The 22,959-nt window shown below is 36.4% G+C and overlaps 1 protein-coding gene across 2 annotated transcripts in view; it reads right to left on the bottom strand.

The window, feature by feature from the left end:
* ATRNL1 (attractin like 1) overlaps positions 1-22,959 on the bottom strand; it is a 428,662-nt gene that overhangs the window by 362,397 nt on the left and 43,306 nt on the right. For both annotated transcript variants that reach the window (XM_058810434.1, XM_058810433.1), the window contains exons 5-8: positions 22,734-22,942; positions 13,024-13,198; positions 11,836-11,923; positions 1,529-1,784 (exon numbers count right to left, since the gene is read on the bottom strand). In XM_058810434.1, coding sequence (XP_058666417.1) covers positions 1,529-1,784; positions 11,836-11,923; positions 13,024-13,198; positions 22,734-22,942 — 728 coding nt within the window. The remainder of the gene's footprint in view (positions 1-1,528; positions 1,785-11,835; positions 11,924-13,023; positions 13,199-22,733; positions 22,943-22,959) is intronic.

The following is a 22,959-nucleotide window of genomic DNA, read 5'->3' as shown; positions in this document are numbered from 1 at the left end:
AAAAAAAAAATAGGAACAAGCTGTCCATTTCAACCATAAGGCCATCAATAAAATCAGCCAGGCAGAAAATTTTACAATACAAATCATGTTCCCTTCTTCCTAATTAAAGTAACAACAATAATAGGTGAGAATAAAATTGGTACTTCTAGTCCATATTAAATCAGCAGCATGTGAAGAAGTAAATAACTTAAAGTTCCAACAGAAGAAGCAAATAATTTAAAGTTTTCCAATAAACATTACAGTGAATGAGCATGCAGAAACTAGAACAACATATTGTTTCCTTCACAGAAATAAAAGCATCTCTGATATGTCAAAAAACAACTTTCTGAAAGTCAGTTTTTCTAAAAAATTGCCTTTAATACTTAAGAAATATTAGAATGCTGTTGTAAAACATCATTCTAAGACCAGAGTTTTATAATAGCTTTTATGCAGTTAAATTGGAATTTTTCAGTGTGACTAAAGAACATTATGGTGCTCTTCCTTTTACTGCCACTCACTTTTATCCTTTTTCAACACTGTTACATAATTTTGACACTGCCACCAGAGATAATGCCAGAGAGCATAAGAACCATCTGACTTTTGAAGGGATTTCCTGAACCTATAAATCTGTTTAAGCAGTGATTATATAAATACGCATATATGAAAAAAAAGTTAAATGGAACAATTAAAAACAATTACCATCCCTTAGCATGTAGATATTACTTTGAAATCTTGTATTATGTCTTCTGCATATTTATTTATTGCATAAATAACTGAGACTCAGATAAACTCAATAGGAAAATGAATTAAACAAAAGTAGAAGACTATCAATTTAATTAGTAGGCATATAAATATAACTAAGGATTTATCAGGTATAGATTTTCCATATTATTCCATTGAAATAGCATCTGAACTGCACCATGGATATGATTAAAAGATTTCTCTTAGTTTATTTGATTTCAGCATTTAAAATCACCCCAGAAACAGCTTGCAGTTCACAAGGGGAATCCCAGACAGACATGGTAGTTTATTTAGAGAAAATTAGAGTTCATTTTCAATTATTACCTCTAACAGCAACATGTGTATCTTCAAGAGAGAACCCTACCTATAATGATGAACTAAGTTATTACATTTAAAAACAATACAACAGAAAGAAAATAATATACCAGCATTAAAGAACCTTTAAAATAACCAAATTATTGTTGGTTTTGCTCTTCTACTGCGTGGTAAAAACAACAAGTCTGTGTTGAAAAACTATGTTTCATCACAATTACCACAGTGAAGAATTTCTGGTTTCAATTTTTATCCTCTTTAGGGTACCACAACCACATACAAAAATGGAAAATGTCATGCTGCTCCAAACACACATGAAACACTATTACTGGGCAAGAAATCAAGTTATAACTTGAAGGAAAAAAGGTGAGACTTTATTTAAATTGAAAAATGCACATTTTTCTTTCTGAAGAAAGAAAAATCACTTTTTTTCACTTAGAAAAGACCAGCACTTTTTGCATCAGTTTGTGATCAAAATGATTTAAAAGTGACTTACTGATGTAGTACTCCTGCACAATGCTTGTGTAACCATATATGGAGGAATATCCAAAAATTACAATCATAACCACATCTCTGCTGTCCAGCTCTACTATGTGTGCTGAATGACCTTCCACAGCATACTGCTGTCCATGGACCAGGACTGCAGGAATTCTGGTACTCCATGTTTGACTGGGTATGTTGAAAACCCACAGCTCATCAGTGACATTGCCATAACTCGTTTCAATTTTGCCTCCATACATGTAGATGTCTTCCTGTAAAAATGGGGAGAGAGGAGAAAGCAAATAATGGATTACAGAAAGATAACATCTGAACTGCATACTCCTCTGCTTGAGCAGTATTTCATAACTGAGCAATCTGATTTAAATCTTCCCATTTAATCTTATATTAACCAGCTCAATATCAGACACTAATCCCAGACAATGATACTTAAACTAAACCAACAATGATAAGGAGTCTATTTCTCTGAAAATAAACCTAGCCATGAAAATGACACCAAAATGAATCTCAAAGAGATTATTTCATCCAGAAAACATTTAATAACATGGCACTTCTAATCCATACTGCAGCATGCTATTAAAAAAAAAAAAAAGCTAAACAGAAAGGATACTATATTGTTTCCTGAAGGAACAGTTCACAGAATTAAAACGTGATTTTCCACACACTTAGTCTATGGGGATTTCACTCAGCACATGGACAAGAGAGAACATTCTCTCCTACTAACAAGGTTAACTTAAGTTCTGAGAAAATCCAGTCACCAGAACCCAAAGAAAAGGGGAAATGCATATATGGAATCACAGAAGGGTTGGAAGGTGCCTTAAAGATCATCTTCTCCCACCCCTATCACCATGGGCAGGGACACTTTCCACTAACCCAGGTTGTTCCAAGCAATCTTCCACTACCCCAGGTTGTCCAACCTCATCCTGGACACTTCCAGGGATGGGGCAGCCACAGCTTCTCTGGACAACCTGTGCCAGGGCCCCACCCCCCTCACACTAAATGTGTCTATGATTCTGTGTATTCAGTATCACACTGAAGAACTTCTTAACAGTACCTAAACCAAACTAAAACCTAAACCAAACCTGCCCTCAGACAGTTGGAAGCCACCTCCCCTTGTCCTGTCACTCCATGCCCTTGTAAAACATCACCCTGCAGCTCTCTTGTACCCCTTTAAGGTGCTATACAGTGCCACCAGAGCCTTCTCCTCTCCAGGCTGAACAACCCCAACTCCTCCAGCCTGTCCTCTTGGAGAGGTGTTTCAGACATCTGATCACCTTGCCCCTCCTCAGGACATGCTCCAACAGTGCTGCTTCTGCTGGGTGTCCCAGAGCTGGACACAAGGCTCCATGAGAGCAGAGCAGAATCACCTCCCTCAACCTGCTGGTCCTGCTGCTTTTGATGCAGCCCAGGATGTGGCTGGCTCCACCTGAGCACATTTACTGAAATCAAATTCCATAAGGGAGTACTTTGAATTCTTTTTAAGGAATGCAAAACAGAGATTCCAGCCATCATGAACCACACACCTTAAACAGCAGGGCCATCTGTTCTGGTAAGTAATGAGTGATTTACTCAAATATTGCCTGAAAGCAAATCCTACTGAATTTCACATCATTTGGATTTGTAAGCCAAGGTATGCAAAGCCACAGAATAAATTGCAGATTTTTGGCTTCACAGACTTGCTCAAGGACAGTTTATAGTGGGTGGGAAAAACTTCCTTTGGTTCTGAGATTGATACTCAGTCTTTGCTAGGACATAACCATCCCATACACTCTGCATCCCATTTGCATGCTGCACAGTTGGCAGTAGTCTTCTGCAATCTGCAATGAAATGTTTAGGGCTTACCCTAAACTCAGCCTTGTCAGGTTTAAATTAGAAGTAAAAAAAAAAAAAGAAGCTGCAGGCTGAGAACATTTGGCAAAGTTTGACTTGACATGAAATACTCAGAAAAACAGTCTGGAAGACAAGGAAACTACCAAAGAAGTGTTTGCATCAATCATGCAGAAATTTCAGACACTGTAAAAGGAGTTGATGGATTTGTAAACATGAAGTACTTTAGAGGGTTATAATGTCCCACACACCTGTGGTTGATGGTAAGGAACAGAACATTTAGAAAAGACTCCTCAATACCCAGAGAGATTAGCCAGCAAATGCCTGACCAAACTGCCTGATGTACTTACACAGTACACTCGAAATTTCTGCAAAATTTTCAACTATTTTTTTTTTCATTTGAGGCAGGTGAACATTTCTCAATTTGGAATTTAAATCTTTCCTGTGCAGGGGTACTCTGTGCTACTGGTGGTGTTTGAACAAAAGATGTTCACAGAAGGAATTTGTAGTAGGATTAGAGAGATGTGTATCTGAACCCATTCTTTTCCTAAGAGATAAAACATTTCAAAGAGCTTGGTAAAGACCCACAAAAACTGAAGAAGGATGTGCACTGATCCAAAGGAATGGTTTGAACAAATATTCTTCTTGAAAGGATCCTATATGGCTCATTCCTTACAATACCACATAGATCTCCAAAGTCAAATCAGCATCACTAAAATTGTGAACTACTTATTTTCATATAAGTACTTATTTTCATATGCTGATAACTGACTACAGCATAAAGAGAAAGCTAATTAGGGAGCTGCAGGGGCTGTACAACAGTATTTGAAAAAAAATATTTCTGACACTGAGGAAAGACACTTAAAAAAAAAAAAAGGTGACCTAAAGAGCTGCATGAACTTTGAAAGTATTTCTCAGACAGCTGACAATAGCAATGTCCCCCTCACAGTTCTGGTTAAATGATTCAAAGTTCAGATAAAAGAACAGTTCTGTGAGGAGTAATCTTTTAGGTGACACAGCAGATCCTGTATACAAGAATATTCACAGAGAAAAATACAAGAAGGTCATGACAACTTCTTTATCAGCCACAAAACCAGATTTAACTAAGCTTTGCTAAGGGCTATTTCTGAGATTAAGAAGCTCCTAGAGTTGGTGAAAAATGCTTTAAAAGTAAGTGATGATCAGCTGAACACAAACAAAAACAAGCTGAGAGACCAAAGTCAGTGGAAGAAATACAGAACTGAAATTAAAAAATGTTACATGCATACTTATACACAGCAAAAACCAACCTCCTAAGCACATGAAGATAGACATTTATTTGGAAAGTCTTAAGAGGAATGGACTGTAGGAATGATACGAGTGCCAATGGTCCTATGCAGCATAAAAATTGTGACAGAATAGAAGAAACCCTTTTATAAATTTTATACTACCTTCATAAATTACTTATATTCTAAATATAAGTCAAGGTATATGCTAAAGGTGAGGCTTTCTGGAAGACACAACAGATAAGATAGAGGGTTTAAAGTATGCTAGTGCACAAACACTGCTGACCTTTACCTGAATTAAGCATAGCAGATATTTGTTTATAAGATAGCAAACCAAGGAGGACTGTAAAGTAAAATAATATATTTTTTTAAAAGTTAACAGAAAGTATAAAATTGAGAGTCTTTTTGAAATTAGTGAAAAACAGTGTGAAGAATCTGGCCCAAATTAAGGATCTTAAAAACTGCCCTCAGTCTAGAGGAGAGAGTAGGACAAGAAGCAGATTTTTCCAGGGAAGAGATAACAAAACAGGTAGATAAGCACCAAGAAGATACAAGGCCTCCAATACATTCATATTTTAAAGTTCTGATACCAGGTATCAAAACAAACACCTTCAATTATAGTATGAGACAGAAAAATTGATCATTTACTCAACAAATTAACCTTGGCTGTATTAGATATATTTTATCATATGAGTAACATTTTTTGAGAAGTTATGAGAATCTTGAAAGCCTTTGTGCTTTTTAAAGCAAAATTTCATATAACTATTACTTTATGCAAATTGAAGTATAGAAAAGTACATTGTTTACTGAACTTCAGAGCTCCTGCTCAGTAGGGAATTACAGAAAAACGAGAAATTTCTTCCTGTAAACAGAGCGGGTCGACAGCTCACTCAATCATGACATTCCCACCTACAGATCCCATCAGTTTGGTTTCTTGGCAGGTGTTCAGGTCCAAGCCAACAAAACAGCCAGAGCAGCTCCTGTTTGCTTCAATGGAACCAAAACTTTCCAATAAATGTTTCCATTTTCTCAAATCGCATTTTTTCCCTGAGAAAACTACTTCAGTGGAAAATTTTGATGAACCATAATGATAAAAAAAGATTTAAAAAGGCATATGATCTGTAAATAGTTGAGTGTGCATATTGGACAAAGATGACAGCAGAAGGCAGGAATGATAAGACCAAAGCCAGGATTTGAACAAAATAGTTAAATCACATTTCTCAAGAGAAGAAAACATTCATTGAATCTAGGATTTCTCTTATAGAGCAATGAATGACATGCACATTTTTGACTGGACAAAATAAAACCAAGAGAATAACTCAAATATAGGAGAAAAAGTAAACTGTCACAATTTGAGTGTTTCAAGAACCAATACAACTTACAGTCATAAAATTCCTCTTAATTTCTTCATCTTATTGATACCATCATCATCTTTGGAGATGATGTTCGTTAAATAACCATATAATTTAAATAAAATTAAATGCCTGGTGGGAGAGGTTAAAAAAGAGGGAGCCAGACTCTTCCCAAGGTAATCCAACAAATAAACCAGATGTGATGTGCACAATTTGGAGGAATTCAATTTAGGTATAAGAACACATTTCTCTTTTCTCATTGAGAATGCTCAAGACTGGAAGCGGTTGCTCAAAGATCCTTGAGAGAGGAGCATTCTACAGTGAGGAAAAATGAAACAGATCAAGGAGGATATTTTAAAAGATCACTAAAAGACCAGGAGCATTCACTTGTCCCTTAAGTCCCAATCAACAGACTGTACACCAGAGCAGAGTAACATTTGCACACACTTCACACTGAATCCTGAACAGCCAAAAATCATTTGCTTGATTAACCTTGGACATGTTCTCTTCACTACACCTTATCTCAGTGTTAATATTGATTTTATATTTCATATAAATGCAGTAATTCAAGGCTTCTAAAACTTCACATTTTTTATTTTTAAGACTTCACAATTCTTCTTTTTCCTAAAGGAACAATACTTAGCTGCTGTACCTTGGAATGACACACTCATTCAAATCCTGCCTGCATTACAAAAGAATCTTATCTGGTAGATACCACTAAAAAAATGTTTAAAAAAACCCTCATGCAACAAAGGGGTAATTTATAATCCATTTCTAATGAATTGGAAGGAAGTTAATCACATTAAAACAATCACATAATTTTCATTTTGCATTTCTGAACTATATCATGGCTACACAGAAAAGTTTCTCTCTCAGAAATTAGTTTTCTGTCTTAATTCTTATATAAATCTAAACTGTTCCTGAAGAATTGGCCAAGGAAATGCTACTCATAAGTCATCCTCTATTTTCTTGAAACAAGAACATCAATCTTTTTTCTCCCCTAGATTGTATCCACACCTTGATATTGAAATTAATTTTATGTAAACTAACAGAACTCTAGCATTTATTAGTATTTTTGTTCTCTGTACTTCTACCCCAAATTTCTAAAAGTTTACTGAAATTGGTACATCATTAAAGATATTCTTTTTTTTTCCCCAAGCAAAATACAAGTCTCACAAAATGTTACCTGGCAATAGCTCATCCTCCACAAGCCTGTTTTTTGCATTCAACCTGTACCACCTGGTTTAGAACTGTCTAATACCACCTCTTCTTTTCCTCAAACTGTTATCTCCTTTAATTTGGTTAACAGTATCAAGAACATTCTATGTGTTATATCAAAATTAAAAATTAGTTACATTTCTACTTTATCCAGTAATCCTCCCATTAGACTATGTCTGGCAGACTGGAAAGTAGTCTTCACTTAACTCTTCCTCCTGAAGCCTGATTTACTAATTCTTTTTTTTTTGTGGGACTATATTCTCTCTGAATAGGAACCTGAATAAGTTACTGGAGAGGAACATTTGAACATTTAACTTGAACTGTTCCCAACAGGACCTAATTCAAGATCAAGACAATACTGCACCACATTATATGTCAGGAGCTCAACCTAATCAAGAGTGCTGTCACTTTGTTTCTTCATTAGTTGCAGTTTTGCAATGGTTGCTGGGTTTATTAAAAGGTATTAATTGAAGTGACCTTACTTGGACTTCACTTTCAAACCAATTGGGATATAACATTGAAACAAGGAACGAAAATATGACACTTCTACATAAAGAACCAATCTCTTGATGAATTAGGGTCACTTCATAGAAGGGAACTTGGAAGAGGCTTTTCTCAAGACTGTGTGCAAAAAGTGTGGGGCAGCTCATCTCACCTACTTCTCACACTTCTGAGATCTGCAAAGCAGAATTAAGAGAGCAAGCTGTGCATAAGATGTAATCCAAAGTTACAGAACAATAAAACTACAGAAATTGCTGGTACAACCTACCAATAGCTACTTAATAGAATAGTTAGAAAATACTTTTGTATTTCCAATTCTATTCAAATTATACTACAATAGCCAACAAAACTAGGAATTAAAAGAATAACAATAAACCAACTGGTGAAAGATTTTATCTAGTTCATAATAAAGTAGGAAAAGTTTTTACTCTTTTTTGCTTTGTTAACACTAGCTTTTGATAAGACTAATAAAAACCCAGAAGATATATACAGACTCAACATCCACACTAATTTGTAAAAAGAATCAAAACAATTACCCTTTCTTAATAAAGTTTTAAAAGGAGAAGTAATATTCATAAAACTCAAATGAGTTAAATTAAATTTGACTATATATAAAATGGTCTGTGTACTTTATGGTTGCTACTACATCAGCTTGCCAGCTTCATCTCTATGGCCAGTCTCAAAGAAAACAAACCTCCAAGCCCAGCCATCCTTCCAGGGCCTTGGGACCAGCACCAACAGCTCAACTATGAGGCCAAATGCAACCAATTTAATGATACTACCAAAAACTAAGTCCCAAAGGTGATCACATATACATCTTGCAGGTACCTCCCTTTCTCCTTAATTCCAGGGATCTAGTGTTTTGGAATTTACTCTAACTCCCTACCTAGTCATGCTTATCAAAGCTATATGTACCTACTCTAAAAACCTCACAAGCCATTTCTTCCAGTCTCTTTATAAGCCTATTTCTTATATAAAATATTTCAAAATACATTGATATTTTCAGTATTAAGGTGCCAGAAACTACATACAATTTATGAGATGCAGCAGAAGCACTTGCTAACAGCACCTTTCCAGTAATCAGCTTGAAAACCATTTGAGTTTAGTTGGTTTAAAAGTAAGAGCTCTTTTCTGCTCTCTCCTCTATAAATGCATAAAAAGTTTTGAGGATTTGTTATAACTATACATCGGTGGGAGTCCTCAGACCTTTTTTTCTTCAGAAGAAAGAAGAACAGTACTTCAGTTTTTACCAAAGAAGCTTTCTGAGGGAAATGGGCACAGTAACTTACTTCATTCTGCACAAAGTCAATCACACAGCTGCAATTTATCTTGCACCACAATCGGGCAATGCTGGCTCTGGGCTCTCACTCCAGCCTAGCACTAGGCTTTGAAATCTCAGAAGCTCAAGTCAAAAACTTAATCTAATTTCTTCTCTGTGGATATTTTTTCCTATCAACCATAAAGGAAACATTACACAATTACTGGTACAGAGCTGAAAACACAGCTCAAAGCTGCCATCTCTAGGTATTATGTTCTACTGCTCTTCACTCTAAATTACTTTTTCTGTTTTTTCAAGAGACTGAAGATCTAAAATAAAAAATAACAGAACTTTATCCTGACAAGTCAATGTAAGAAATTACTTCAGAAGGGAGTACATTTTCCCATTGAAATTTCTATGATTTGCATGATCACCTTCTTTTGGCCCATGGAACTTCTGACATTTGACATAATCACTAGTACACGTAGCATAGTAGTTAATTATTTCACATAGGTTCATTATTAGTGAATCCTAATTGCTAATTAACATCCATCTTCAACAACAGCCACAGCTTCTTCACTATACCTTTGCTTGCAGCTTTCATTATCATTAACATGAGTTGCACTACTTCACTGAGATCCAAAGAGATATCTGAATTAACATATATCCCATTTAATATTTGCTGGTGAAAGGACTTCTAAAACAGTTACCATTTAGTTTGGAATGTCTCAAGAAAATATTAGCACAGTCAAATAAAAAGGTTAAATTATATTTTAAGCCTTTATTCTGAACTGCTAAATGATACATTACTCAATGTTTCTTGAATAAAATGATAAAATGTCCACATTCTACAGGAACTGTAATAATCAAAGTCACTGGTCAAAAAGATCTGACCTTTCAAAGAACAGATAATACATTAGTAATGAAGCAGGGAACTGACAGGAAGAAAAGCAAGCTTGGAGTTGATGTTAGGGCATGCACAAAACCTAGTTTATATTACTACTGAAAACACCTCTGCAATATTCACCATGTCACACACAGATTCAACATCTCTGTAAGAACAGATGCCAGGAAAACAACAGAAAACAAAATATCAGCCCATGCCCTAAATTCCTCTTAACTTGGAGGAAGCACTCAGTATGTACAAGGAGCCCAAACATAAAAAGAAACTAAAATGTACAAGTAAAAGGGTAAAATCTTTAAAAGAAAAATACGAAAAAATGTGAAAAAATTATATGTAATACATTTTAAGACATTTTTGCTCAGATTACAAGAACATATCCTATTTGAAAAAGAAAACAAAACTTTCTATGACAAACAACAAAATAAATAAAGTTTAACTTAACAGAAGAGTAATGGAAATTTAGAAGAAAAAGTAAAGTTCAGAAACTTCGCTGGATTAAAACAGAGGCTCACACCAAAGCAAGCTATGAAATACCTTAATGAGATGCCTACTGAATTTATATATGAAGTACCAAGACATCACTTTTCAAATGCATTAGCAATAGAACTAACTAGATACTTTGTGGTGCCAACAGACTGAAGGAGTATTCTAAGAGAAAGCCATAGCAATAAAATGAGGTTAACTGTCCCTTCATGGTAGACTTTACAGGTATTTCCATAGCAAAAACTAAAAACAGAAAGTTAATGTAGGGAAAAAAACCCCACAGCCTAGCAGAGAATGTCCCAGGAATCAGTTCTGAAGAAATTAAAGAGCTACCCCCTATCTGTAGACCCTGAATTCCCTATGACATCAATCTCTGAGGTAAGAACACACTATAGACTGTGATTCCTCCTTTTTCAAAAGGGAAATAACTGAATTAGAAGAGGTAAAGACAATGGTACAACATTACCCAATGTATGAAGTATTATTAAAAACACAAGGTATTTTCAGTATGAAAAAGAAATGGTGGAGTGTGTGATGGTCTTACAGAATATCATTAGTATGAGGAAATGGAGAATAAGAAGTAGGGATTATCAAAATTAAACCAACTAGTACCAGTTCCTGAAAAGATTTTATTTCTTAAAAAAAATGTTTTGGAATTCTTAGGCGCAGGATGATGTCAATGTTAAAAAAAATACATGGTCCAAAATTGAAAAAAAAAATGAACAAACAACAGGGATTCATAATTTTTCCACAAAAAAACTATTTTAGGAAATCCCAGCTGCAAAGTAGGACAGTATTCTGAGAAAGGTTCTGTTCCTGTCATTTTTTCTCACATTCTTCCCTAGGCATGCACTGTTACCATTATTCAAGAGGTGTTACCAGGCGAGATGAACACTCAGGTCTGACTTGATGCAATCCTGTTTGTCCTGCCCTGCTGGCACTGCCTTATGCAAACAAAGGAAAATTGGTGACAGCAATTCTGTATTTCTCTGTCACAGTTAACAAGCCTGTCACCCTCTGTAGCTTGTCTCCCTGATAGCCCCCTCAGGCATAAGTTGGAGCCTTCTCTCCAGTCCTGTTTCCTTGTGCTCCTGGATTCCCTGAGCACTCCCCACACCTGGGCCATTGCTTGCCATGGCACTGCCAAAGGATCCTGCAACCAGCAATTGGCTCTGCCTGTGGGGCTCAGCCCCTGGGCATGGTGCCTGGTGAGCAAGAGCACTGCCCACAACCCCAATTACATCTCATACACTCCTCTGCCTTCTATTGGCAGCTGTAGCTCAGAAGATTTATGGTCAGCAAAATGGTTGAGAAGTATTGCACAATCTCTGTTCCAAAAACCATGCAATAAACCTAAGTACTGAAGAAGAAAATATTAATACAAAATATTTAGAAATTAAATTATCCTCAAAAGTCTCCATTCATGGTGACTCATTTTAAGATCACTAACAGCACACAGATATAAATTTATTATACAGAACACTGAAGAGTCCAAACCTGATATAAAGCAAGAGTATGTCCATATCTCTGAAGTGGCCCTTTGGATACTGGCACTACATTCCATATACTGCTTTCCAAATTGTAGCTACAAAAGAAATAGAAAAAGAAACATTTTCAACCTGTAGACAAAACAGAAGGGCTTGTATGTTCAAACTAACTCCAACATGGTAATTTGTTAGTGGGGCAACACAATCCTTTGAACTATTACAAGAGTGCAGTAACTTGTGACAGTGCATTAAATTTACCTCAAGCAGAACAGGAGCACCTCTGTAAGGGACTCATCAACAATCTCAGACAACAGGAGTAACTAACAAAAACCACAAGACTTGCTCTAAATCATGTAAAAAACCCCACCCCACCAAACTGCTCATGCCCCATGCTTTTGCACTACTCTGAAGATTTACTGCTGGGAACCCTCTTAAATATACGGTTGATTTTAATTTCCATTGCATCTTCATTAATTAATTAATGCATAACATTAGATGAGAGGTAAAAAAAGATTACAAAGGTAGAAAAGAAAAATCCAAAAGATTATGGGATTTGTTTTGTATGATTGCAAATGTGTGGAAGAAAGCAACGGGTGCAAACAACAACAGAAGAAGTAAACATGCTAATAATATGCTAATAAATAGAACATAATACTTGCATTTGCCACATTTAGGGCCTCTACATATGAAGTTACCATCCAAATCCCCTGGGTCCTATTTACAACAGCTGCTTCAACTTTGTTTGTAATAGGTGGTCAAATACACACACAAACTGTCATAAGTATAAAAAAGTGGAATACAGGTGACCTGCCTGACCCTATTGGCATGGCACCAGTAGGTAAAGTGCAAGCACTAAATAAAAGTGCCCTGTTACCATAAATTAACATCAATAAGGAACATGGCTTTCAAAACGTACAGTGTGAAAATATTGGCAGTGAACTTCTTTCACTATTTTATCACCACAAAGCTCCTTATGTTTTGCAGTTTTTCAAACTAAACTACATATAAATAAATACATATTTGATGTTGCCCATACTTTCACTTTCTATAATCATAAGAAAATCACAAACATAAAATAAGACCATTAACAAAGAATCTAAAAGAGATAGAAACCTTCCAGCTCAATTAGAAGACAGCAGCTCCCTCCCTGGTAAGATGTGTTTTCCCTAAGCCCCATGAGAAAGGAGAAATCACTCACTTCAACACCATTTGGAAGGAGCTGTAGTTGAAGGTGTAGCCACCAATCACCCACATGAACTTGCCGTGGAGGACGGCCTTGTGGGAGGCACGGCCCACAGAGGGGCTGAAGGGCTTCACGTTGGGCAGGATCCAGTAGGACTCCGTGGAGGGCACGTTCAGAGAACAATCTGGGCCTGTTTTGTAAACAAATGTACAATTTGCGCAATCTGTTAGACGGGGATGTTAAAACCAATAAAGCAGAAACAGGGGAGGCTTAATTACAGATGTCAGGATTGCTCATTTTGATAAAATATGGTGTACACTTTTATGTTTAACAGATGCTCAATGAAAAAATTGACAACATGGGATGTCAATCTAATTGAAAGCATTAGATTAGCTCAAATAATAACCGTTCATTTCCACATTCTTCTCAGAAAAGAGACTGTGAGTCACACATTGAAAGAAAGGCACAAAGCGTCACATTTTTAAATGACCTATCATATAGGTTTAAAACTTTCAGCACTCTATGTTACCTTTGGAGAAAAACTATACTGTATTTGAATCAGAATAAGTGTATATCAAATCAAATATTACAGTAAATTAAGTTACAAAATGTATTATACTATATTGTCTTAGAAGTAAAGCTTTCCCTTTGGAAATGGCATTCTGCACCATTTTTCAAGACAAAAATACACTATCAAGTGCTTTATCAAAATGATTATTTGAATATTTATATTTTATAACATTTTATAGACTATTATACAAAGCCACCAAACCCACAACTACTACTACATACGATTTTCAAATATATTTCAGCCAATCATTTTTGTCAAAGTAAGAAAAGTCAGAAAAATGCATCATTTCTTTAGCTATAGGACTATTACAATCATGGACAGCAAAATCAGTTTTTATTTGCTCCATGATAACAAAAATGTGATCGCTTCATCATCAGTTTATGCTCTAGATCTTATGTAAAACCTGAATATATAGGGATATGTGTGCATATATATACATATATATATATATATATATATATATATATAAATCTAAATATTGCTGATAAAGGTTGTTATTTCAGGGCCTTTGAAGAACTACAGAACAAGTTCCTGTCTGATCATGTGACTGAATAATAAAACAATATACAAAATTCAACATAGTTTAATTGAAAGTTAAGTAAGGTACATTTTAGGATCATCTCAGGATAGCTCATGAAAATATTACATCACCACTCAGCAATGGTCAAAATAAAGAATCGTGTCAGAATCAAGAATCCTGTTACCCCACTGCATAAATCTGTGGCTTGTGTAACCTTAGAAAACTGTGTCCTACTTAAACAGAAGAGATTACTGGACACTGTTTACACAAGTGTAATAAGGATGTTTCAATTACAGAAACCACTGAATTCCTTTGAACCACTGACTTTTTCACTTGGAAAAACACAAAATTTGGAAGTGAATTCTAAATGTCTGTAAAATAAGTGACAAAAAGAGGGTGGAAATGAAGAGCCCACAGTCTCTCTGAATATAAAGAGCTGAGTTCTATGAAATGCAGCTTGAGGAAGCCATGCTCAAAGCAAACAAGAGGAGACAGCTCTTCATGTAAAAAGTATCAGATCTCTTTGGCAAGGATACTCCCCTGGCAAAGGGTGCTCCAGATGCAAATATTTACATTTGTCAAGGAGAGATCAGACAATTTTAGAATAGAGAGACGCTGAAGTTGACTAAGTACACTAAATAAGTAATAAGCAAGTTTACAATAATTTTAAAACATTATCTTGGGGGAATGGGAGCGCAGGGAGATAATGTTTTTCCAATGTTTATTGTCATTTTGGGGGCAAATTGTTACAGTTACTTCCTATACACAACAACCAGGCATCCAAAGTGTACATAGCCAGCTGTCAACTTTTCCTAGTATACTACAGAAGAATGATGTCCACTTGTATCCAAATTATCTTCCATTCACTAAACGATGGAGACACTCAATTCCCATAGTTCATTATACCTTCTCCTTAGAAAAGATTAATGGTATCTCAATGAGCTCTAACGAGAGCATGAACAATTCAGTGTATTATTTCTTAAGCATTAATAATTGATACTATAATAGAATTGTAACCTCAGCAAAATCGTGATTTTGGGAAATCACCGGAGGAAACAATTTGAATATAAAAGGGCTTTAAAATAAACAATTGATTATGTATTCTTTGATCAGGGAAGAGCTGAAAATGATGGAAACGGCGCCTGCAGGTCAGGAGGAGCAGCGGGATCCCTGCCGGCCTTCGGGATGTGGCGGCCAGCAGGGACCCCTGGTGGCGAGCGGCGAGCGGAGCCGGAATTCCTGCGGCACATCCGACACAGATACCGGGCACCGGCTGCAATTAAATGAACGCAGGAAAACGCCTCATACTCAGCTAAGAATGCAAAAATCTCAGCCGGATCAGAGATGGAAAGAATGTCACAGACAGCCCTCCTCCAGCCTCAGTGCTCCGTGAGAGCTGAACGGCAGGAAAGGTGAGAGGGAAGCAGAAACACCACTGTGCCACAGAGTCACAGAAAACCTCGGGCTGGAAGGAGCCTTACGGATCGTCTGGCTCCAACCCCTCTGCCATGGGCAAGGCTGACCGCGTTATCTGTCAATCGGGACAAAAATGGAGTATACAGCTGCAGAAAGGCAGAATAATAGAATAGTGCTTGCCTCTATCAAAACATCATTTTAAAAGCAAATTCTTTTGTATGGCTATCACTTTATAAAAACAAGGTAAGTGTAGGATTTATGAATAGCGTTTATAGATTTTCCTACTTGAATACATACACCATTATTTCAGCAAAAATACATATTCTCTTCAGAAACATTACATTCCCTAAATACGTGCCTTCTGTGCAACAAAGAGCACTACAGCTGCAGAACAAAGATAATGAAAAATATGCTTTGTTATGTTTTATGCAAATATTATTTTTCTCCACTCATTTAAAATTGAGTTTCTTTCTTATCTTCCTAATGTGTCAGTCAATCCACTGGGGGTAGAGGGGGGAATGCTTTAAAAACAGCAAACAACTTTATAAACCTGAACTAGAAGTCAATTACGTTATCCTCTAAGGTAGGAAAAAACCCTATAGGTTTAAAAAAGCAATTTATCCCCACCACACAAAAGACATAATCTAATTTCTATTTATTGAGGAGTTTCATGAAAAGCCATAGTAACAATCTGTTCCAGTAGTTTAAGTCATAAGATCAATTTCCACCTAAATGACTAAACATCATCTACTGTCTTCAAACCAAATCTTTTCCTTTGGGAGCACAGAAGAAAAAAGCAGAAGTGTTGATGTGTTGAATCTAAATTTCACAGTGCTCTTCATGCAATCTAATCAAAGCAATTTTAAAAGTATTTGTTGTTTTTTCTGGTTTTGTCTGATCATATGAATTGAGAATTATTACATTAATGTAATTTTTCAACCACCACATCTCAGTGATTGAAACCAGTCCTACAGTCAACTCAGTTGTGCTGGAATGGCTCAGTAATTCCTTCTAGGCATTTTACAGTAGGTGTACCCATGTATCCCCACACTGCCCCTGCACAGCTCTGCAATATCCATACTGGAAGTAAGTATTTCTCCTTTCCTGCAAACAGCCTTGCTGAAAATGAGACTCAATGGCAGGCAGAGAGATCCCGGTGAGGTGTCCAGCTACAGCAGAGGGCAGCAAGCTGTGCCAGGACTCAAGCTCCTCCAGGAATGACAGAAAAATCCTAATGCACATGAGCTGATGCAGCTCTTGAAATGCCCCTGGGTGTTGGGTGCTGCTCCTCAGCCCGTTTGTCTCCTCAGGCAGGAAGAGGGGATCACCCAAGGCCACCTGGCCATGGGAGATGCCCAGGCTCAGTCTGAGCAGGGGAGCCAGAAGGGCTGCAGGGCCTGCCATGGGTGGGTACAGCTCCACTGCACCCTTTAACAGATCAGCTCCAGATCCCACACTCAAGATCAACAAGGCTGGCACAGGAGATAAGGCCAGATGTCACAGCATTGTCTACTAGAAGTAGGAAAAGCTCTCCTAGTCTTCCATAACTGAGAACAAGTACAGTCTCTGGTAGACACCACATCAGATTTGTCATCTTAAACAAAAACAGGTTTTGCTCCTCAGGCTCTAAAAGAAGCAGGAACTTTGAGATCAGCTATAGGTGACAATACCCATTGGACTAGTGATTCTGAGACTCCATCCTAATGGCTGCAAGGTACCAAGCTCCAGTAGCTCTGCTAAAAACTTCTGGAAAACTTCACAGCTCTACAACAAAAGCCTCATCTCAATTCTTAAATGGTGTATTGATGACCAGTTCATCCTGATTTTTCTTCTACCAGTGTTGATGTCACTGTACTTAAAGACCTGGTCTGTCGATACACCCTAGAAATGTTTATAAACAGCAACACTCTTCCCTCCCAGCCTTGATTTTACTTGTTTAAACAAACCATGCTCTGTTAGTGCCTTCCATAGCCCTGTCCATTTCTCCCTCTTGAGTCTGTTTCTATCTGTATTCATAAAACTGTAATAAAAAAACATGAAATATACTACAAATGCTTTCATATATTTAACTGGAACTTCTATGAGTGATCATCCTATCAGTGCTCTTGGCACTTTGGAGTTTGCAGAGCATATAGAAGTAATAATGTTAATTAGTTCATGCTCTAATTGAGACAGACAAGCAAGTTTTCTCCCATGTCACTTTCTACATTTCAATCCAAGACTATAAAACAAATTCTTAATGCTCTTAGTCCCTAAATGTATTAATTTACAATTTATACTGAATTAATTAAATCCTACACATTATTTGCAGACTTTTTCGCAGGATATTCTGGTTCCACTTCGTATTTTAAGTACCCTCCACCTCTGTATTACCAGATTTCATTAGCAGCATTATAGGTAGATTACAAAAAATGATGTAACACTATCAGTCCCAAGATCAGCCTTCAAGGAGCATTGATACTTTTCCATATGTGTTCAACACACCCACTCACAATTCATGATGAAGCAGCTGAGTTCCCCTTACTGTTTCCTTGTGTACCCACTGCACTCTTCATTTTCAAAGATTTCCTGTCATCAAATGTTGAAGTTCAGACAAAATATATTGCATTTTCATGTCAATTTTCTTACAGACTATCTCTGTATGACCTACACTGATAAATTCAGATTTCAACTGTTCTGTTATTAATCACAATATATGTTTCATTATTTCTTTCCTCAAGTTATGGTCTAGAACTCTACACAGTGCTGAAATGAAGTTAACAGGTTCTGAGCTGCATTAATCACTTTCTTCCTAATCTTAAATGAAGGTGCTACAGATTACAAAGTAAATTTTGTATTTTACCTTATCGGGGAGATCAGCACCATCTACTTGTTGTATTCAGGACAAAGTATTGCTTGGGATCATTATTTTAATCAAGTTCTATTTTCATACATTTAAATGTATGCCTTTTAAATAAATATTTAGGTCATAGATTTATTATAAATGGATTACACTTTTCGTTAAAACTCACAAATAGCAGGGGACTCCCTTCCTAAAGCTCATCCTAATTAGGCAGAGAGAGCATTATCAACCCGGTTAATGGAGCCATTTAATGAAACAAATCAAATAAATTCTGCTAAATTTGCTTTCACTAATTGTCAAATGACACCATAAAGGTATTTAAAACTGTAGCTGGCTCTTCATTTACCTGTGATGTTTTTTCTCTTGCAATAAGGACACTTGACTTTTCTCACACAATTTTAAGACATTAAATTTGTAATTAAAATAGCTATACTTTGTTTACAAACTGCACAATCCTCCAAGAAGGCTTATCAAGTTGTTAAATTCCACCTGAAGATAAATCTGAAGAACATTTCCAGTACATTTGAAATAACCATTCCTTACAAGAAAATTCCTTCCTAGCAATTCTATAGACAAACTTTTCTTAGACAGCTCTCATTTCTATGATCAACATTAAAAAAATCTACAAACATGGAGCACAGAAATAGGATTTTAACTTAAAATTGAGGGACAAAAATGTTCCTTGGATATGTGTCTTTATTTGCATATAAAGCATAAATGCACATATATTTAAAAGGACATTTCCCAGACTGTAAAATTGCTGTTTCTCCTTTCTGAATTGATACTTGGCCAGGAGATGACCTGAAAAGTAAAATTGATACAAAAAGGGCATGATCACAGGGCAGAACAGTATCTATGAGAAACCTGCTTCTATTTTCTTTTTCCTTCCAAAAACAGGTCTGTCCAAAGCAAATGTTACATCACAGGTCCTCATCTCTGAAGACACACAGACTTGTGTGCTTTTTGTTCAAGAACATCCAGGCCAAAATCTCAGATTTCAGATCTCCAGGCATTTGGCACAAGCTCTTCCCAGTGCTGCATCTCACCTGCTGCTGCCTGAGCCCCCATCTGAAACCTTCCCCACCACTTTCACTAACCCAGCATCACACAAGCACAGCTTTGCTCAGTGTCAGCGCTGGGGAATAAGGCAGGCCAAACAAGAGAGTTTCACATCAAAGCCCTCCACTGAAAAGTGGGAATAAACCCAAATCCAGTGAGTCCTTTCAGGATAACCTGAGTTAGACAGACTTTGACAGAGTTGTTCTGGGCACACTCATGATGCCATAGTACCAAGCAAGCAAAACACTGATTTACACTGCAGTAGTCATAGCTCCTTTTATACTTTCATTGTTTACTCTTCTCCTTACAGAGACTCATTTTTCCCTGGAGAGATGTTATAAAATTCAAGCTGCCTCAATTGCTAATGGATTTATTTCAAAGTTAATTAGTTTAATTTCAGAATCTGGTCTTCTGCTACATCTCTATCTGCTAGGAGCAGCTCTGTAGGGAGAATCCACTAACTATACATGTTCCAGAAATTTTATTGGTGTTTTAACTTTGGATTGGGGCTGAATGCCTGTTTGGGGCTGGTGTGCATTACGTGCAACCCTAGAGAGCATTATGTGCAACCCTAGAGCCCATTTTTGATGTAGTTTCTTACAAAAGGAAAGCACTTCCTCTGTTTCCAAACCACCTCACAATGCAATCCAACACAAAATAAACATGAAGTATCAGATTTGCCTTGAAGGTACCCTACTCATCCTCTTTAAAACTAATTTAAAGACAGTCTGTAATTCCTCTCTAATAGATTCCCCTTTTGCTTGCAGTGCTGATGTTCAGTGATCAAAGTATCAATAAAGTTTCTCTCAATTTCAAGAGCCTTCAACTCTTTTTTTTCTCTGTCTACAGGTAGGACTCAGCAATGTTTTCAGCAATTTCAAAGACAGTCCACTTAATCCTCTTTAAAGTATCCTTTCAGTCATCATGAATTTTTTCACCTGTCACAGAAGTTTTTAACTGTTTGGAAATCTGTCTTCTCCTTTATAGCTTGAAACAATCCAAGACATGGTGTTCCTGGTATCAAAGAGAATCTTCAGGCTGTGAAAACATATTCAGCCAAAGCATTTTTCTATAGAATTCTTAAATAGGTCAAATTGTGCAGGAGTCACCAGTTTGGTCTCAGCCAGAGAGAGAGCAAGTCATTAGTTTTAAGGCATATTTTTTTCCTCCCTGAATTACATCCACAGCCTTGTGTTAGATAATATCAAGACAGATTAACCAGGAATGGGACACTGTATTATGGTACAGAACTCAAAGAAAATTATACTTAGTCTGAAAAGTTCAGACTCCCTTATGTTGGGTGAAAATTTTAGATTAACCAGATTTTCTGTAAATACTAAATTTTGTTCTTACACCAACTTCAGGAATATTTAAGATTACTAGCATTATTAAAAATACTTTGATTTAAAAAAAAACCCAATACATTCAACTAGTTCATGTTTTGTTAAATGAAACACATATTAAAAATAAAAATTATGTCAATTATTTGTCTTCAAAGTCTAAAAGTCTAATATGGAAGCTTTTTTCTATATTTGTACAACCAAATACGAACATAGAATAAAGCAAATATCTACAAGATCCTTGTATTCAATTCCACAAGACATATCTAATAATCAGGGGATCCTACTTTTTATTCAAAAAAGTTATTCTATCCCAAAGAATACCCTAAAGTATTCCCTTTTCTCAGGATACTTTTTTTACATGTGTTTTTTTTAATGTTCTTCAGAGCTGCTCCTTCAATGACTACCACAAGATGTCACCATTGTAAAAGAAACTCTACGCAGAAAAATAGGAAATCTGACATTTATATTCTGAATCAGGGATTCTAATTATCATACATCCAAATCAATGCACTTCAGTGATTTTTTTAATGCAGACACTAAAGTCACTCAAAATAAGATAAATAATAATAGCAATAAAAATGAAACATGATATTCTCTCCTAAAGCATACAAATCAAGACCTTTCAGCCACCTGGTTTGAATTACCAAACACAAGAAAAACTTGTCAGACAGCAAGAGAAAAATTTATGATTCCATCATCGCAAATAATGTGCACAGAAGATCGTATCAGTATAGAAAGTACAGAATATACAGGTATAAATAAATCAAGAAAAAACAGAGATGGAAGTTGTCTCCCAGAGATTAAGGAAAGTTTGATATTTAGGAAGGAAAAACAATTATATATCCAAGCCAGCTCATCTGTGACAGAATTTAAAAAAAAAATTGAAATCTATGTAGATTCAGTGAAAATCCAAGGAATGATGAAGCAAATTCTCTTTATATGATCTGCAGGAAGGAGTGAGAAGCTAGCATGTACAGAAATGCCAGGTGAAAGGAAGGCACTGGCAGCGGTAGTCAAATCTGTAATTTTATTTTGTGCTTAAAACTTCTAATTAACTTAATAGCACTATACCTGAAGGTATAGCCTAAAAGCATTTCCAAAGATCTGTGACATTTCCCCATTTTGTACTCAGCAATTTGACACTTCAAGGAATTTATGCACAACTAAAAGGGTGATAGTCTTGCTGCAATTTCTATTCACAATTTCTGGACAGAGATTAAGCCTTCAGGATCTTTTTGTGCACTACAGTCCTGGAAGGTTTTAAAGGACTCAGTAATAAGTCTACACTATTTCCATTCAATAACCACAATGCTAAAACACTTCCCTTCTGTGGGTGCACAGACTGCCTTTGAATGATCAACTCATAATTATTAAGAAGTGAAATGTATTAGATCTCATCATGACTGTGGAGTAATAGGTGTGACAGCTAATAGGAGTTAAAAAGTCATTTCCTTTGACATGCCAAAAGAAACAGCAATAAAACAGAACTGAGGCAGGAAGTCATGGGAAGAAGGCATATCAGCTAAGTAATCTGCAAGGATTTTAATTTTTCTGTTAAGAGAATGGCAATTCCTAAGCATAGCAAGTTAAGCCAATTGAGATTTGTAACAGAAGTGGTAAACAATAAAAACAAAAAATCCACAAGCATCTAGCATAATTATAGCAAGTGAATTAAACATTTAGGATCCTAAATAATTTATCTGTAATGAGAAACAATGATCTATGGTACTGGGAGAAAAACTGCACCACATGCTTACAGTACATCCATTAGCCCACAGACAGTCTTGCACCATCATAACAAAGCAGTTCACCTTCCTTTTTCATTGAGAGGCTGCTACAAATTACACCCAACAAAAAGCAGACAGTGGCTACTTTACTTCAGGAAACACTAAAAATATGATGCAATGATGTGACATTAAAAGGAGGGCAGGGAGAAAATCAAATCACCTAGACACTAAGCTAAGCAAACTTTACCTTGCCAGCTGTCATTGCAGACACAGAGCTTCTCTCCTGTCAGGTCACAGTAGCCATGGTCTGGACTCCCACAGTTGGCTTTGCAATAGGGAATGTCACAGGCCTCTCCTTTCCAGTATTTGTCACACTCACAGTACACCCGGCTCGGCGCAGACAGACTGGTTGTGCACTTGCCATGTTCTGAGCAGTTATTAGGGCAAGAGTTAATTCTGAAAAAATAAAAAGA

This window comes from Ammospiza caudacuta, chromosome 9, assembly GCF_027887145.1.
Source record: "Ammospiza caudacuta isolate bAmmCau1 chromosome 9, bAmmCau1.pri, whole genome shotgun sequence".
NCBI classification, from domain to species: domain Eukaryota; kingdom Metazoa; phylum Chordata; class Aves; order Passeriformes; family Passerellidae; genus Ammospiza; species Ammospiza caudacuta.
The sequence above is the reverse complement of the archived record's forward strand: the minus strand, read 5'-3'. Positions and strand labels throughout refer to the sequence as shown.